Source organism: Lynx rufus, unplaced genomic scaffold (assembly GCF_022079265.1).
Source record: "Lynx rufus isolate CCGP_SWC_20201006 ecotype Redwood Valley unplaced genomic scaffold, mLynRuf1.p SCAF_2, whole genome shotgun sequence".
In the NCBI taxonomy this organism is placed as follows: domain Eukaryota; kingdom Metazoa; phylum Chordata; class Mammalia; order Carnivora; family Felidae; genus Lynx; species Lynx rufus.
In genome coordinates this window covers 195,250,386-195,270,396 of record NW_025814834.1, presented here as the reverse complement: position 1 = coordinate 195,270,396, position 20,011 = coordinate 195,250,386, and the positions used below count along the sequence as shown (strand labels likewise).

The following is a 20,011-nucleotide window of genomic DNA, read 5'->3' as shown; positions in this document are numbered from 1 at the left end:
TGAAATGGGCAGATACCCCAACCAACTTCACTTTTGCATTTGACATGTGACTTTATTTATTTATTTTTAAAGTTTCATTTATTTATTTTTGAGGGAGGGAGAGAGAGAGAGAATCCCAAGCAGGCTCTGCACTGTGAGCCCCAAGCCCGATGTGGCGCTCAAACCCATACACTGCGAGATCGTGGCCTGAGCCAAAATCGACACTTAACGGACTGAGTCACCCAGGTGTCCCTACTTTAACTCCAAAGTTACTCAGCATTTACTGTGTGAGAAGCTTTATGCCAGGTGATGAAGATGGAAGCCTAGGTCTGGAAGGAGCTCACAAGATAGATGAGTAGGAGGATTCCAGATTGAGGAAACAGCATATGTGAAGGTAAAGAAACATGGAGGAATGTGGAATATTTGGGTACTGGTGAATATGGGACATGTATACCTAATGAATTAGGTCATTTCAGCAGGAAGCAGAGGAACTGGAATGATACTGTCACTGGCTTCCTAAAGAATACAAACTTTAGGGGCGCCTGGGTGGCGCAGTCGGTTAAGCGTCCGACTTCAGCCAGGTCACGATCTCGCGGTCCGTGAGTTCGAGCCCCGCATCGGGCTCTGGGCTGATGGCGCAGAGCCTGGAGCCTGTTTCCGATTCTGTCTCCCCCTCTCTCCGCCCCTCCCCCGTTCATGCTCTGTCTCTCTCTGTCCCAAACATAAATAAACGTTGAAAAAAAAAATTAAAAAAAATAATAAAAAAAAAAAGAATACAAACTTTAGCCTGTAAACCAAAGAGGAGCCAGTGAAAACCACTCCTGTTCCTCTGCTGCTCCAAGCCTTTTTCATGTCACAGGACACTGCAGAAGCAGTAGGGATGGAGAGAGAGGTATGCAACATGAAATATATTTAGAAAGGAGAAATGACAGGAATAACTAGTGGAATAAAAGGTAGGAGAAAGAGGAGTTAAGAAGGCTGTCAATAAGGGGAAAGATGATAGAGCAGATGTAAAAAACTCAATTTAGATCCCAAGCAATGAAGACCCAAGACAGTCCTTTGGCCCTGGAGCTCCAAGTGCCCCATCTGAATATGGGGATAGTACTGTTCACCCAACAGATGTCAGGAATGAAAAGTGCTCATCTGTGTTAAAGTTCCTGAAAGAAGACCTAGTGGGGCACCTGGACAGCTCAGTCGGTTAAGCGTGACTCTTGATGTTGGCTCAGGACATGATCACACAGTTTGTGAGATCCGGTAACGTGTTGGGCTGCATGCTGTCAGTGCGGAGCCTGCTTAGGATTCCCTCTTTCCCTCTCTCTCTGCCCCTTCCCCTACCCATGTGCATGTACACTCTCTCAAAATAAATAAATGAACATTGTTTTAAAAAAGCCTAGTAAGTAGTAGGTGCTCAATAAATGTCAACTGAATCTGAATTCTAGGAGCAAAAAAAGTTAAATATTGTGCATATTTCAATTTTTAGCAAAACTAGATTTTAAAGTTCCCCTTCAATAATTCCAATATTTCTGTACATTTTACTTCCCTAAAGCCATTATTAACCCCAAGTTTGAACCATTCTCCTATTAAAGTTGTAATCTTATCGTAATTAGAAGTTTAGAAATTTAATGAGTTGAAATGCAGCATGGCACAGATGCCTTATTATACCAACTAGTTAACACAGTATTTGTTTTCTACATTAATTTTACTTGCTAATCAAAAATACTGCTTTCTCCCAAATAACATCAAAATAAAATTGCTGATTGTGCAATGGGAAAACCAACGCCACCACATCTGCAACAAGGCCACTTGAACTGTTTTTCATGAGCTGGCAGTTCGCAGGGAAAACTGAAGATTCCATATACCTTTAAGTCAGTTCTCAAAAATTTAAGTGCAGAAGCCAGGCTTTGTATACTACTAGGCAAATATTAAGGTGGACATGCTAAGCATGCCCATGAATATCTATGAATGTTGAACATCATAGGTGATTCACCTTCCTGAGTTAATAAACCAATCCGTTGGAAAAGACTATTTAGGACTATATACGACTGTGTATGTTTCTGGATGTCCACAGCCACCAGATACAGGACACTAAGGAAATCCTGGGGAAAATGGTGTTTCAGAGCCCTTCTATTAGAACAGCCTAGGTTCAATGTAAGTTACTCTTATCTCTTCAACTGACAGGGAAGATCCTCACTGGTCTCCCTGCTTCTCTCTTCTTTCCACAAACAGGAGCCAATGGTTTAACCAAATCTCATCTGTTTGTGCTAACCCTCTCTTAGCCAACAAGCTTCCAGAGAGCCCCAGTGCTTTTAGCATAAAGCTTTTTCATCAAAATCTTCATAACAGGGACTCTCTGGTTTCAATCTTTTACCATTCCCCTAAAAACCTCAGCCATATTTAACAAACTATTTAGATTACAGATTTTATAATATATGTACATATGTAGTAAAAACTATATAAAGGTATTTATTTATATATCTTTTCAATCAATAGAGCCCTAATTTGTATATAGTATTCCACTAGTTAAAACAGGTAAAAAATTAGGAGTAGGAGGCTCAGAGTCTAAAAATCATTAGAAAACCCCTGACTTAACACATTCTCTCACACTTGTCTTTTGGTTTGTGCTTCTGGTTTTCCTTTTGGCTTCACCTTTGCCTTTAATGACAGCCAGTCCTTTCAGGCTCGGGTTAGGTTCTGTTCCCAGAGCACCTATCTGTATGGCGACTGTGGCACTTGTCACCCTGCAGTGCAAGTTCTCCATCTAAAGGCACACACCGAGCTTTGCGTCCGTTTCCCTGGCCCCAAGGACAATGCAGGCTGCAGATGTGCTGAATGACTATCAGCACTTATGGAACTTCTCAGCTACAGAATGCACACTTTAGGAGGCATCAAAAAGGCAGCGTAGAGTTTTGGCAAGTTACTTTATAAAGATTCAGAGATTATTTCCTCTCCCTTCCTTTCTTCTTTTTTTTTTTTTTAAATTTTTTTTTTCAATGTTTATTTATTTTTGGGACAGAGAGAGACAGAGCATGAACGGGGGAGGGGCAGAGAGAGAGGGAGACACAGAATCGGAAACAGGCTCCAGGCTCCGAGCCATCAGCCCGGAGCCTGACGCGGGGCTCGAACTCACGGACCGCGAGATCGTGACCTGGCTGAAGTCGGACGCTTAACCGACTGCGCCACCCAGGCGCCCCTCCTTTCTTCTTTTCAATCTAATTAATCCTATTTACTCTGCTGTCCCCACTCAAAAGCAATGATAAATCTGAACTTACTCTCTTCAGCTTTTAAAAAAATGTGTTATACTTTCTTGCCCTTTTACCCTTCTTATTTCCTTAAGCTTTTTTTGGTAAAATAACACATATATATAAAGGTACACAAAATACACACATACAGCTTAATGAATAAAATGAATACATGTGTAACTAGCTCCCAGGTCGAGAAACAGAACAGTCAACTCCTCCCTTCAAAGACTTCCTTCCCACTCTCCTTCATTTTAGATGACTGTTATTGGGGAGAGTACAGGAAAACCTCACAGAGTTTTTGGGATCAGCCCCTGAATTAATATCCCTGGATGATCGTGGGCCAGGGCAAAAAAGAGGCATCAAGTTGAATCACTATGTTGTACACTTGAAACTAATATAACACTGTATGTTAACTATACTGGAATTAAAATTAAAAAAATAAGTTAAAATAAAGACATTAGGGGCTGTGTGGGGGGGGGGAATAAAAGAGGCATCAAGATGTCAGAGTGTATGTGTATTTGTATCTGTGAGTGTGAGGGAATGCTCACACAGGTCAGGGCACTGGTTTAAAACAATCCTAAAAGGCAGGGTAAACCCGCACTTCTAATGGTAAACATTTTCAAAGTAAAAGCATGTTTTTACTAAGCAGACACAGTACTTTGCTGCTCCTGGCTTACACCAAACCTTAATAGGAAACCACATAATTTTCAGGACATAAGTTTCAAAACAGTATGAATTTAGACCAGTTACCATCAACCCCATTGTGGGTAGGAAAGATGCTCTCAGTGAAAAATTGGCATTATGGGGTTGCACAATCCCAGCCACCCAATAAGCTCATTCCATTCAACCAGAACAGGGGTTCTCTCTGCTCACAGCAGGCATCCAACAGGGTAGCACATATATGCTCTCTGAGTGAGAAAGCAACACCTTCTCACATACAACCCCCTGGAGAGAGATGGGAAGGGGGAGAGGGGAGGACTTTACACCTGCAAACTCCTAACTCTATCAGCACTAGGGCTGGGAAAAACAGCACATATTAAAAAAGGGGGTGGGAGGGGTGGGAAGGATTCCTGATAAAGCCAGTAATTTTCGAAAAAGGATATTCTTAAGCCATTTTTTCTTAGAAGATGAGTAAGTTTAATGATTCAACATCCAAGTCTTTGTCTTTCTCATGGACTTTAGTCAAGCCCTAATGACTATAAGCAAACTGCTTCAAAGTGCAGCTGTCAGAACTCTTATTCTTCTTGGTAGAAAAACACTATATGCACAAAATATATGTCATATTAATTAAGGCATCTCAACTTCAAGTATCTGTCCCTGGGCCTTTAGATAATCAATATGACCACTAAAAATAGAACAGTGGCATCTCAAATGGGGCAGACATGAGCCACGCCCAATCCTAAGAGACTCCTGTGAGATGTGAGCTGGGATGCACATGTGTTTTGCAGTACCACTGAATATCCATCTAAATGTAGCCATATTGGGGCGCCTGGGTGGCGCAGTCGGTTAAGCGTCCGACTTCAGCCAGGTCACGATCTCGCGGTCCGTGGGTTCGAGCCCCGCGTCGGGCTCTGGGCTGATGGCTCAGAGCCTGGAGCCTGTTTCCGATTCTGTGTCTCCCTCTCTCTCTGCCCCTCCCCCGTTCATGCTCTGTCTCTCTCTGTCCCAAAAATAAATAAACGTTGAAAAAAAAAAAATTGTTTTAAATGTAGCCATATGTTTTCAGTTTTTCTGTATGTCCTATTCAGCCTAGGAAACAAAATAACTAACAGACCTATAACTCTTGGCTCAGCTCATCTTGAAAATCCAGTTAACTGCCTAGCTGACTGAGGTCTGGTGGGAAAGAACTGTTCTCCAGGTCTAAAAGAACTGCTGCTTGCACCGAAATTCCATGAGTTTCATGATGAACATCTTGATTTTTTTTTTCAGTTTCCCCCTCACCAAAAGTAAGCCAGCTCTGTCTGTCAAGATGCCCAGGCTGTGTGGCAGCGGTGTCAAAGGCTGCCATTTGCTTGAAGGCACTGCCATCTGCAGCAGTAAAACATTTTGTCTCCGGAAAATAAACACATCTGCCTTTGCCAGTGTCCTCCCACTGTGCCGCCCATCTGGAGCAGGTGAGCTGGAAGGCAAGCCTGGGCATGGTGAGACAGGGGTGAGCAGAGGAGGCAAGGCCTCCAGGGAGATGGCACTTGGAGGAAGAAGGTAGTGCTGTGTCATGTCACATCCTGCTAACCACATTCGCCAAAAAGCATACGAAATTACCCTTGTTAGTGACATTTTAATCATATGCAGCAAATGGTTGGTTGTGTTACAGGACAAGACCTGTAAAGTCAAGGTTTCACCAAGGCCATCTGCTCTCCAGGTCACATGACCTCACTGATACCAATAAACACATGACATCTTTGTGCCAGCCACCAAAGGCAAGATGACAATAACTCTAGTGGTCAGACAGAGGCTCAAAGCAACAGGATTCTTCTAGGACAAGACCACACTATACGTGCCTACTATAAAGCAGACTAAACACACTCAAATTGAGGCCAAGTACTGGGACAAGTCACGGTCACTTTTAGAAATGACTAATATCTGAAATTCTTTCCTACATACTCTTTACCTTTCCCTGAAAAAATAAATTCAAGTCTGCTTATGGTCTTGACATTAGATCTTTAAATTACACTATTTGGGGGCTAGAAGAAACCATACAAAATTATCCAAATTCCCTCTTTCTCCCAAGGTATTTTAACTAGCTCACAAGAGAGCTAGTGCTAAACCTCCTGAGGCAGGGCTCTTTCAGTTATACCACTGGTTTTCAAACTTTGGTGGGAAGGGGACAGTGAAACCTTTTTGTTTGTTTGTTTTCAAATAAAATTGTACATGGAATCCCAATATATAAAATAGATGAAAGTTACGTTGACCTATATGAAACACAGCTAACATTTCACTATACTGCTCTTCTTTGTGACTTTTCTAAGGCAACTTCAAGAAATAGTTTGGAAACCACTACACTGGGGCGCCTGGGTGGCGCAGTCGGTTAAGCGTCCCACTTCAGCCAGGTCACGATCTCGCGGTCCGGGAGTTCGAGCCCCGTGCCAGGCTCTGGGCTGATGGCTCAGAGCCTGGAGCCTGTTTCCGATTCTGTGTCTCCCTCTCTCTCTGCTCCTCCCCCGTTCATGCTCTGTCTCTCTCTGTCCCAAAAATAAATAAACGTTGAAAAAAAAATTAAAAAAAAAAAAAAGAAAACCACTACACCAGGCTGGCTGATATTTTCCCAACTCATTATTTCCATTTTTTAGGTGTATAGTCCTATAAAAAAATAAATTACCAAAAGCTCACCAAGTACTTGGCAGAAAGGTTCTATGAAAACACTCTGGCCAGTGAGTAGCAGTAGAAAAGCCCTGAAGACTACATACCATGAAGGGCAGCATTCTACTCTAAATCTTGCCATGAAACTCCACATTCCCCAAGGATATCAGATTTGGCTGGTTCATACCTAGGCCTCCCCATATGTAAAATGGAGATCAGGGTGGATAATAACAGATAATTTTAGGGCATTCAAATAGGCTACACCAAATGTGCCATTTCAAGCAAGAAATAGCCCCATTACTTATCACTCTCCCTTCTATAGCCCATTAATCAAATCATAAGGAGAATTTAAATAAGCATTGTGCAAACTATGCCTAAAAGTCATTACAAAATTTTCAAAATAATCCTATTAAAATCCAAATAGCATTTTCTTTTATTTTTTAATGTTTATGTTATTTTTGAGAGAGAGACACACACACACACAGAGTGTTATAGAGAGAAAGAGGGAGACACAGAATCTGAAGCAGACTCCAGGCTCTGAGCTATCAGCACAGAGCCCAATGCGAGGCTCGAACTCACACACTGTGAGATCATGACCTGAGCTGAAGTCGGACGCTTAACCAACCGAACTACCCAGGCACCCCTCCAAATAGCATTTTCTTAATGAAGACGTCAGTTATTAAATACTATTTTCCAGAAGATATCATTCACTCATTCAAAATATATTTTATTAAACTAATGGCGAAGACTCAGTTCTTGTAATCTGCCACATTTGATTGTTCCTTCCTTCTAAAGAGATGAAAGTGAGACTCAGCAAACATAAGGGACTTAGTCAAGATCACACAAACTAGTACATACCAGAGAACACATCAGAACTCTGTGATTCCAAAACCTATGCTCAAAGAAGCCTCTTAAGTATTTGAAAGTGGGGAGTCAAACCCATAGCAAAAAACCTAATAAGCCTTTTTCCTGCTCCCTGGTGTATATGGAGGAGAGCAACTTAAATGTACACATGTATTTAAATAAAAAGCTAGAATGAATCCTCTAGATTCCCCTCTCCCCATCTGTGTGGAGTTTTTTTTCCATCTTTTCCTGCTAACCTCATCTTTAATTCTTACATGGTGAAGTAATATCCATTCAATAAAAATATTTTTTAAAGTTTATTATTTATTTTTTTTAGAGAGAGAGAGAGAGAGAGAGAGAGAAGGGGGAAGGGCAGAAAGAGAAGGAGAGAAAATCCTAAGCAGCATTTGCATGGTCAGCACAGAGCCTGACATGGGGCTTGATCTCAAAGTGTGAGATCATGACCTGAGCTGAAATCAAGAGTCAGACACTTAATCAACTGAACTACCCAGGCGCTCCTCATGAAAAATATTTTAATGCAATTCCCTTCCAGTATATAAATGTATAATAACATTTTCAGTGTTATCTGTGGATCAACTGGATGACATTTATTCAGCAAATACTTACTGAACACCTACAATGGGCACATATTTATACGTTATCTATATAATCCTATACAGATATCCTGACACATTTAATAGAACTGGAAATTTTATGCTTCCCCAAATGTACAAACATACTTATATGTTAGTGCAGTAACTAATAAGGGAGACAGTATGAAAGAGCATGGTATTTGGAGTTAGAATCTTACCTCAGCATTTTACAGGCTATATATGTGTCTTTGGTATACCTGGACACATAACAGACTCTTTAAACTCTTAATTAACCAGTCTTAATAGCCTTGTAAGTAAAATGGGGATAACATTCATCTTTATGGTGTCATAGTAAGCATTAAATAAGGTCACGTATATATCTAGAATAGCGCTGTCCAAGAGAACCTCCTATGATGACGCACATGTTCTATATTGGCAATGTCCAATATGGTAGCCACTAGCCACATGTGGCTATTGAGCACTTGAAAAGTGGCGACTGGCTCTGGAAAGCAGTGTGGAGGTTCCTCAGAAAATTAAAAATAGACCTACCCTATGACCCAGCAATAGCACTGCTAGGAATCTACCCAAGGGATACAGGAGTACTGATGCATAGGGGCACTTGTACCCCAATGTTCATAGCAGCACTCTCAACAATAGCCAAATTATGGAAAGAGCCTAAATGTCCATCAACTGATGAATGGATAAAGAAATTGTGGTTTATATACACAATGGAATACTACGTGGCAATGAGAAAAAATGAAATATGGCCTTTTGTAGCAACGTGGATGGAACTGGAGAGTGTGATGCTAAGTGAAATAAGCCATACAGAGAAAGACAGATACCATATGGTTTCACTCTTATGTGGATCCTGAGAAACTTAACAGGAACCCATGGGGGAGGGGAAGGAGAAAAAAAAAAAAAAAAAAGGACGTTAGAGTGGGAGAGAGCCAAAGCATAAGAGACTGTTAAAAACTGAGAACAAACTGAGGGTTGATGGGGGGTGGGAGGGAGGGGCGGGTGGGTGATGGGTATTGAGGAGGGCACCTTTTGGGATGAGCACTGGGTGTTGTATGGAAACCAATTTGTCAATAAACTTCATATAAAAAAAAAGAAAAAAATAAATAAATAAAAAAAGAATTAAAACATAAAAAAAAAAAGTGGCGACTGTGACTGAGGAATCAAATTCTTTTTATAGAAACAAAAGTTTATTTCTCATTCAAAGTCCAAGAAACTCTCACCTAGGAACTAAATTTTAAATTTTATTTAATTATTTATAATTGTAATTGCCATATATGACTAGTAGCTACCAAACTGGACTGTGTTGATCTAGACCAAAGCCCTACACATATTAAATGATCAATGTTGGTTTATTGCTATTTTTCCTATCCATATCAATAATTTTTTATATCCTCCTCTTTACCAGCAAATCAGTTCAACTAAAAAAGCACAACAAAGAATCTCATAAGAAATTTATACCTATTAAATTGCTTCTTCAACCAAGCAGCAATAGCAGCATAGAAACAAGTGATTTATTAGTCATACGCGCCACACACTGTGCTAACAGCTTTGCATGATTACTTCATTTAATCTTTATAATAATTCTGTGAAGTAGGTGCTATTATCTGTAAACAGAGAAATTAAGCTTAGAATCTGTCCAAAGACACAGCTAGTAGTAAGTCAGTGAGCACAGATTTAAACTGAAGCAGTCTAATTCCAGAGATGGTGCTTAACCACAATGCTAAACCTGCCTGCATCTTGAAGAACAAGTTTATTTAAAATTCATTATGTACTCTGCAATAAATAAATGTCCTCCCAACCAAATACCACCCCCAGACACACACACACACACACACACACACACACACACACACACACACACGGAGCAACTTAGAAATCAAACAATCTGAGCTACAGACACAAAGTTATACACATGGTAACTGGCTGACCCAAAATAAGTCTCATGTGTGAGTGTACACATGTACTAAATCTAGTGACTTTGCACTTATTAGGAAGACTAAAAAAAATATCATCTTTCTCCCCAGAATAAAATGACTAAAACATAAACTTGTATTTTGGAACAACCTAACTTGATAGAAGGGTGGTGAGCAGAGACTGGACTCAGAACCACAGGCAGAGTCTGTCAATACTTACTAGAGCCCTATACCACTGTCTACAAGGGATATTTATTTGTTAAGACATCAAATGTGTCTGCTAGGAGATTAACCAGATCCAATGCATTTGCATGAAGCGCATTGCCACTCTTATCTCAGTTCTAAAAGGAGCTTAATTTACTTAATGTCTGCTATACTTATGACAAAGTATTTATTGTGCCCAAAGCTGGAATTCTTATCCCAGTTCTGCCTGACAAGTCACAGGAATATTTCACACAGCAAGCCACAGTATGCTGTGGTATTACCATATACCACAGGAATTTCTGAGTGGCGGGAAAGCTCGTATCTGACCCATTTTCCTCTCTCACAGAGCAGTGAGCAAGAAAAGGCCAATGACCTTTTACCCCGATCAAAACAATGTAGGTAAATCTGTCTCCTTCCCACCATCGTATCTCTAGCTTCTCTTCAAATCTCACAATCCTTGTATCGCACAAGCCCCTAGGCCAAAGGTAACACTGAGAAAAAGAGGCTCTATTTATTTATTTTTTCAACGTTTTTATTTATTTTTGGGACAGAGAGAGACAGAGCATGAACGGGGAAGGGGCAAAGAGAGAGGGAGACACAGAATCGGAAACAGGCTCCAGGCTCCGAGCCATCAGCCCAGAGCCTGACGCGGGGCTGGAACTCATGGACCGCGAGATCGTGACCTGGCTGAAGTCAGACGCTTAACCGACTGCGCCACCCAGGCGCCCCAAAGAGGCTCTATTTATTAAGAAGTTCTCAATCCAGGGTTATTAGGCACTAGAAAATAAACTCCTTTAAAGACCTGTAATAAGTAACTTAAAAAAAAAAAATAACACCTGTATTGTTTAGACTCCTGTCATAACTCAGCTTAAGCAAGTGCCAATGAAACTAAAACCATAATAAAAACATGAATAGTGCTGATGTTCTAGAAACACTACCAAAAAACCAAGGAGCTGATGTAAGGCAGAACAGTCAAGTAATTATGGCACCATTAGCATAGCTCTGCTGACCTGCTGGGTGACCTGTAACTAGTCCCTTTGCCACTTTATGCCATTCATTCTGTATCAGTGACAGAGAATTAACTACTATGTATCTCAGTGGAATAGTGAGTAGATTAAATTATTAAGCAAAATGCTTCAGGCAAAAGTCATATGAATGTTAAATATTATGATTTACAAGCATTCATTTTCCTAGCACTCCTGTGGGGTTAGGAAGTTATCTTGATTTCATAGATGAGTACACAGGCACAGGGGGTAAGGTCACATGATAAGTCTCCATTTACTTAGTCCCCGTGGGAAGGGAATAATACACACCTTTAGCAATCACATGAACTTTCTTGGCACATCCTACACAATCTTTAATACATTCAATCCTTAACTTAATGTTGCCATCTTTTAACATGCTGTTGCTAGAACCAAAACAGCTATAAGATAGCAACAAGGCCAAAGTAAGTGAAGATGAATAATTCTGTGTGCTATGGCAAGAATAATCACAGAAAGACAGATAATCTCAAGGTGAAATGTGCATTGTTATTTTCAAGATCTCACCTCCACTACCACATAAGAACTTTTAGCTGTAGGAATTAAGAATCATGGTTTGCTATGAAAACACTGACGAAAATTTTTAAAGGCTATCTCAGGCCTTCATGTTGGTGTGACCCATCCAAATTCTCTGTGAATGTATTTTCCCCTCAGGCTTTAATTAGCGAATATGCAGAAAAAGAAAACAAATCCAAACAGCCTGAAGAGTGAGTAAGTACCAATAATGAGAAAGGCTCAGGAGGTCCAAAAAAGGGCAAAATTACTACTATATAATAGGAATATAGAAGAAGCACAGAAGATTTTTCTGCTCTCATGTAAGCCTACTTGCTATACTGCTTACCCGACTCCGAAGACAGTCAGCCAGGTTTCGGCGTGTGAAATTAGCTGCTGCTGTGGGAGACAATTCATAACCTGGTCCAAGAGATAAACAGTCATAAGCAGAAGAAATAACAGCACCCTAAATCATCCCACTACTCCTGTTCTTACATCCTTCCACCCTCTGTACACCCAGAGTAAAGTACACAGAACGAAGAGTATAATCCTACTTCTTGTCCGTTTCCCCACACAACAGTTGTGAAATAGCTGGTTAGTACTGACAGTGATTCCTGGCCACAACACAGAACCAAGGCAACTATTCTATGGTGAGATCAAATGCACAGCCTTGCTTAAGCTGATCATTCATCAATAGACTGTGGTTTCCTCTATAGAGAGGGGTACAAATACACAAGTATTAGGAAAGAAAAGAACGAGGTTTCAAGATGCTGATTTTTAAAGTTTATTTAAAAAGGATATTGGGAAAAGAGAGGCTGGAAGTTAGGACTGCCTCAGTCATATTTCACAAGATTTTCTTTTAAAAAAAAGTAAGTAACTTTATTAAATGATTTTCAAAAGTACAGGCCACAGAAAAACACATTTCCATCACTATCTACAACATTTTTAAAAAACAGAGTATCTCAAGCATAAAACCTCTAAAAAGAAAGTCGTAATGACAACAAAACTACAGCCCAGAGAAATGCCATCAGGTATGTGTTTAATAATGCACTCACTTTGGAACTTAACCCCCCAATAAAAAGGGACTAGTGCCAAAACCCAAGAATGACCCAAAACTGAGCAGCCCCATGCAGGAAATGCCAGTTTGGAAAGACAGACAGCATGTGGTTAAATTATTCCCTACAACAATTCAAACACCAGTGTTACAGCAGGTAAGATTTAGATTGAAATTCTAACAAATATTTATTGAACAGCAATTATGTTTCAAGGTCTATGCTACGTGCTTTCATATGTTATTGAATTTCATGCTCACAACAAGCCTATCAGTACCTATTAAATTATAAGGGGAGCACTCTGAACAAGCAGGATTACTTTGCAATTCTCCACCTAATCCCCTAAACACCACTAAGGATTTTACAGTTATTTTAAAGGCAGAAAGGTCTGATTCCTATTTATATATGGATTTTTCTTCCTTTCCCTTATTTTATCTCAGTTCTCAAACTTTAATATGCATTAAGAATTACTGTGCAGGGTTATATACACAAAACTACATCTGACAGGTAATTTAAGATTTTAAAGGCAATTTTAACCATACACGACTTTTGTTTTCTGCACTGACTTTCAACTCCAAAACCCATGTAACAAGCAACTCTCTCAACTGGTTTACTCTTCCTCCCCCTCCAATCATGAAATATTGCTGCAGCTACCGTACTTGAGAGACATTATTGGCTTCCCTCGCCTGCCATGTAGGCAGAAAGTAGAGCCACTAGAAAAAAAAAAATTCTTGAAATACTCTCAACTTGCCTAAACCTAAGTGCCATGTGCTTCAGGTTCCTTTTTCATCTTTGAATTCTCTGTGGTACTAGCCAGAGTGCTTAAGACAGAGGAGGCCCTCAAAAATATTCATGGAACTGAATGTATGATGCTAAATTTACTACCTAAAAAACTACATAATTGGGTCATATGCAGCCATTTTATACAATGATATTCAAATTAAGTTCTTTCACAGCTCCATATTATACCAGTGCTGTGTCTAAGTGTATTAAACTGTAAAGTAACTGAAGGTCTTTCCTGCTAGTGACACTATGAACTTTCCTGGATAATAGGGCTAGTGGCAGTATTATTTCATAATAATGCTTTGCCTAATGAGGAAATCCTACTGAGGAATCCTCTAACAAGGATTAGAGCTCATTAGTCCCAGAGGAAACTCACAAAAATCCTAATTATCTTCCTAGACACGAATCTACCAGAAAGGCAAGGCAGAACTCTTTTTGATGGTAAATCTCCCACAATTACACAGAGCTTTAAGTTCACAAGCATTTTACATATTATTTATTATTATTATTATTATTATTATTATTATTATTATTATCATCCCATTTTAGAGATGAGGAAAATAAAGGCCCAGAGAGGATAAGTAACTTGTCACATTAAAAAAAAGAATAGTAAAACCAAGTTCAACTGAGGTCTTTTAGCTTTGAGGTTCAGCCATACCTTAGCTCAAATAACATCCTCTGAAATACCTAACACTTAAAAAGACTGATACTACCATGTTCATCTCCAAGGTGGCCCTCGAGTATCAGTGTTATAATGGTTCTCTTTTCTGCTCCAGGATTTTTACAGAAAATCTTCAGGATCAGAAGGAGAGTCTAGTTAAGGTTTTAAAAGTAGGAAGATTCAAATAAAAATATGGCCACATTGGTCTGCTCATATGTAGAATTGCCAGTAGAGAGTATTTGTTTTTAGTTCAGATTTAAAGACAAATCAACCAAAGTTACATTCCAAGTATTACCCACCATTTCTCATCTTATAAAGTTGCACATTTTTCTGAATATATTCTGCAAACTGTACAGTGTCTCCAGCCTCTCCAACACACAGAAGTAAGATTTTTTCACTCATCTTAAACATCTTGTCATGATCTGCTCAAAGAAAAAAAATAGTGTTAAAAATTACCTCATCAGAAATTTACTGCTATCACACAGGAAGCCATAAATATAGTTTATCAATCACTATACTGAATAATTTTGCTAATCACTGTTTTTAGAAGACTTTAAACATTTTTAAAGTTTATTTATTTATTTTGATAGAAAAAGTACGTGTGAGCAGGGGAGAGGCAGAGAGAGGGAGAAAGAGAATCCCAAGCAGAGCCAGACACGGGACCATGAACTGCAAGATCATGAGCCAAAATCAAGAGCAGACATGCAACCGACTGAGCCACCCAGGCAGCTCTGTTTTTAAAAGACTTTAATGGGCAACTATATTAATTACTCTCTTTCACTCTCCATGTTAAACCCATTGGTGTATTTTATTAAGGTCAATCTCAGTTGAAGAATATATTTGAAGGCCGACCATTGAAAATACAGTTAAATACATTTAAAGGCATTTGAAATGCAAAAAAACAGAACCTTCAAAGAAATTGAAGGAACGAAGCCAATGGCCATTATCTTTAGGTTCATGATTACAAAGCCCTGCAATGTCTCTACAAATACAAATGTTAGTTATTTTGTTTATACACACACAAAAGCACAGATGAAGAACCAGTGCTACAATGAAAATTAAGGAGCCCTCTTGAGAAAGAACAAAAAACAACTGAGAATATAAATCACCTTAAAAAGTAAATCAACACCATTTCCAAAGCAAAGAGAAAATTAAAATGACTGCCAGAGCAAAAATACTAATGAATATTTTAACACTAAGCTATTTAAAAATAACCTCAAAAATCCCCAAAGTCTAATCTTACCTAGTTGAACCACATCCATTCAGATTACACAGATAAACAAATACTCATATAGCAATTAGTGCCTGAGGAAGAAAACCCCATGTTCGGCATGTAGCTTCAGAAAAGGCCCAAATGTCCCTATCCCACTCTCACTTTCACTTTCCATTTTTCAAATAGTGCTGAATAATCTTCCCTGGGAGTCAGGTTTGAAAGCTATTTGAAAGCTTCTGAAATGCCAAAATACCTTAATGAGATTTAATGAACAAAATGCTACAGTCAAGTTATTTTACAAATGTTTGAGTTGTAGAACCATAAGACTTCTTAGACTGAAAAAAAAATCACACAAACTGTACCTGCAGATAGTATCAAACTGCCTTGAAACTCCTATACAAACACTTTTATTCATTTATTATAGGCTACAGAAGACTCAAAGACTGTTAGTTTGCAAACTTGGTCATAAAAACAAAAAACAAACATATATGGATATATTACCTTTCCAAAGAAAAAAGACCAGAAGAGTATTAGATGCCACTGGCATCTAGGTTCTTGCCAGTGGCAAGAGTATGCACAATTTTTATTTCTTTCTTCGTGCTTGTTACCATTTCTTAAAATGCCTATACTGGGGCGCCTGGGTGGCTCAGTAGGTTAAGTGTCCAACTGCGGCTCAGATCATGATCTCTCAGTTTGTGAGTTCGAGCCCCACGTCAGGCTCTGTGCTGACAGCTTGGAGCCTGCTTTGGATTCTGGGTCTCCCTGTCTCTCTCTGCCCCTCCCCTGCTCACACTCTGTCTCTCTCTCTTAAAAAATAAATAAATATTAAAAAAATAAAAATAAAAAATAAAAAAATAAATACTAAAAATGAAATAAAATGCCTATACTAAACCTGCATCATTTTTATAAGAAAACATTAATAAGTTTGCATTATTTTCACAATGAGAAAAAAAGGTGTTCTTATTTTGGAAAGAGAAAAAAGCTTGTTTACAAAGAATTAATGTCACATTTAGGAGAAATGCTAAAATTCTGGGCAGTAAACTTTTCAACTTTTAAATGAACTTAATTTAATATAAGGCCAAAAGTGTTTTTTAAGCATCTATTGTGTGTCCAGTGAACAGCAAAGGGAGATGTTATAGATGCTAATAGCTCCCTGAGGAAACAGCCTATGTAGCACTAGGGAATTTCTAATCCTTGACAAAGAACTTACAAGATCCACATACATGAAACAAATGAGACAACAAAATGAAGAATACCAGTATACAATACTGAGAAAAGCCAACTGTACTAGAACCCAAAATCTTGGGTTGATTGATTGATTGATTGATTTTAAGTAGGCTCCATGCCCAACATGGGGCTTGAACTCATGACTGACTGACTGACTGATTTATTTATTTGTTTGTTTGTTTGTTTATTTTAAGTAGGCTCCATGCCCAACGTGGGGCGTGAATTCATGACTCGTGACCCAGAGATCAAGAGTCGCATGCTCCCCCAACTGAGCCAGCCAGGTGCCCCAGTAGACCCTGGTTATAATCTGGGCTCAGCACTCTGAACTTGGGCCCTAGTTTTCAAGTGTACAAAATGGTTATACTATCACTTACCCCTACCTAACTCATAGGTAGGGAAAACTGTACATGCACAATATTATTATACTCAGTATTAGACAATGTAGTTCAGATTACACATGCTTTATGAATTCAGGGGAAAAAAGCACTCTGTGTGGGCTGAAGTGCTCTGAGTAATTTAAAAGTAATTCTATACAGACCAGGAGACAAGAGACATGAAATGTGGCATATAACCAAACTGAAGACTTGGGGCATTTTCATAAGCAAGCAATCTCTGGGAAACATCTTCTATCAAAATATCACAAAGTGACAAACCAAAAAAACAAAAACAAAAACAAATAACTGATTGGAAGTATCATTCTTACTTTATACTTGGAGAAAATAAGTCCCAAAAGGTTACTCATTTTCAGCATTCTTGCTTACTCTACATAAGTTCCTTCATGAAAGATAGGGAAAAGTCCTCATAGAATTCCAAAGCTCCTATCATAAAACATTTTATACCTAGAAAAGACTATAGGAAAATTAGAATTAAGTGCAATTATTTCCAACTATTTTTCAAGAACTAACTCAAACTCATCTTTCCTCCATGCCACAGTGACCTTTCTTTTTTCTGAATACCCTCAGGCTTCACTCCTGAAATCATTAAAAACTAACCTAATATTGACTACCTATCCTTATCATACAAAATCATCTTGTAGTACCTATTTTCTTATTTTCTTAATGTCTTAGACCCCTGTGAGGATTATACAGAATACCTGTAAAGGTACTGACTTCATTACTGTTCTACCTAGACAATACTTCCTACTAAAATCACCTGTATATCAAAGGTCTTAGTATTCAAAATAATGGACAGATTTACTCTCAAAACAAGCTGACTCTTTTGGAAAGCATGATTTACAAATAAAACTTCTATAAACTGATCATGGAATTTCAAGTCATCTGACTTGAGGAATAATCCAATTCATACCATAGATGTCTAACAAGTCACTTGTAGGTCTCTCTTCTTCAAAAAGAACAGAATTCAAGCAAAGTCCCTCAGAGTTTTTTCCATCTCCCCAAGTGGTGACAGCCTGACAATCAGAAGCCTGTCACCTCTAAAAGCAGTGATGGGCACATACTTCCCGATTTAATCATTTTTCTTTCCTTAAACCAAAGATTAACTATAGCCTGCCTTCAAAGCTTTACCTAATCTCCACAACCTGAAAGAATCTCTTCTTCTGAACTACCTAAAAACAATTTCTTCGTCCTCTGCACTACAGGACAAGTTTGCATTTTTATATACACAGCATAACTTTCTAGCTTATACTAGAATTATTTGTACACACATCTGAGTCCCTTATTAAATTGTAACTTCTTTTAAGATACAGGCCACATTTTATTCTTCTTCACATCCCTTCAACACCCAGCACTGTAATGGGCAACACAGGTACCCAAAACCTATTTGTCAAATAAACATTAAGCCATCTGAGCCGAAGCATAATACTCTTTCAACAGTAGCATGTCTATGATCAGTCATGAAAAGACACCCTTAGATTCAGCAGATCAACAACCCAAATCTTTCAAAAATTAAGTACCGACTATGGGGAGACAGTATAGTACAATACTTGTGGGCAAAAGATCTGAGTCAAACTGCACTGGTTTGAACCCGGGTTCTGCCTCTTGTGGCCTTAGGCAAGTTAATTAACCTCTAGGCCTCAGCACAAACAGCTGTTAAATGACGATATACTAATGTCTATCTTAAAAGTTTAAATGAATTCATGTAAATCATTACTTAAGTACTTAGTATTATCACTACTACCTATTTGTCATTGCACTAAGCATTTGCACCAAACTTTTTCACTCAATTCTCCCAACAAGCTTGTGAGGTTGGTATTACTAACCTGACTGAACAGATGAAGAAATCTGGGCACTGCGAAATAACTTGTACAAGGTCACAGAGCAAATTAAGTCAAAAGGCTCCAAACCCCGAACTCCACTAACTACTTAATACTTAAATACAAAGAAAACTTGGCCGCCAGTGCCCTGGAAAACCGGAAAAGGAGGATCAGGGCTGAGAAATGGGAAGAAACAGGCAGCGGGAGGGAAATGCCAAGTTTCTAGTCCCACACACAGTCTCAGTCTCCCCAGGATCTCACCTTATACCACCAGGAAACTAACCTCATTAGTAGCGACAACAGGAAAACTTTATCAAAGATTCGGGGGTCTAGGGACCCTGGTGCCCGGCAGGTGCTTGAACACATAAAAACTGAATTCCCACAGGCAACTCAACCAGCAAACATCTAACGAAGGCCAGAGCAGAGCACTGACCTAGGAGCCTTAGGAGGAGCGAATGCCAAGGCCCTAGGCCAGTCTGCCCGTCTCCTCGTTCCAAAAACTAAGCAAGTGCAGAGCAGGGCACGCGGGATTCCACCTCCCAGTCCTCCCTGGTGCTCACCCAACCCCCTACGAACTCCGTCCGACTGCCCCCAAACCCAGGCCGGCCGGGCCTCCCCTGTTTCTTCTCACCGTCCTTCATCTGGACAATGCTGCTAGCGGCCACTTGGTCGGAAGCGACAAGGACATAGTCGGGGCCCTGGATACCGATGAGGTACTCCATAGTGGCGGGAGGCCGAGAGGACAGAGCGTGGGACTCGCCGGCTTCCCGGCCTCACCGGTGAGACAGCACGGCCGAGCGAAGATTTCGCGTGACACTAACCGCGCGACCGCCCGGGCCTCCGGCGCGTTCGGATGACGCCCAATTGTCGCGAGAGGTTGTAAAGTGGGCGAGGCTTTGGGCGTCTTACTGCGTTCGCTTTTGGCCTGGGTCTCACGCAAATCTGGTGTACGGGCTGCTTGCTTTATGTAACGTCCAGTTTCTTTATTTATAAACTGAGTTTAAAACTCGCTTGGGAATGAGATCATGCGCTATATGTAAAGCTCGGAGCACGTGTGGGGGCTGAAATGGCATGCATCCCTCGATGGCTCTTTCCCTTCGCTCGGTAAAATATCTCCAGAAACTCCTTTCTGTGAAAGTCAGGTTACAGAAAAATGAACTTGACGAGACCCCTATTTATGTGTTTTACAAAAATAAAATATGGTTGAGTTAAAGCTCTAAGCATGAAGAGTAATTATCAAAG

The 20,011-nt window shown here is 39.7% G+C and overlaps 1 protein-coding gene across 1 annotated transcript in view; it reads right to left on the bottom strand.

Moving 5' to 3' along the window:
• Window positions 1-19,584, bottom strand: part of PSMB2 (proteasome 20S subunit beta 2) — a 35,513-nt gene extending 15,929 nt beyond the window's left edge. The window contains exons 1-3 of the mRNA XM_047085534.1: window positions 19,401-19,584; window positions 14,417-14,539; window positions 11,971-12,041 (exon numbers count right to left, since the gene is read on the bottom strand). Coding sequence (XP_046941490.1) covers window positions 11,971-12,041; window positions 14,417-14,539; window positions 19,401-19,491 — 285 coding nt within the window. The 5' untranslated portion in view covers window positions 19,492-19,584. The remainder of the gene's footprint in view (window positions 1-11,970; window positions 12,042-14,416; window positions 14,540-19,400) is intronic.
• Between the last annotated feature and the right edge of the window lie 427 nt (window positions 19,585-20,011).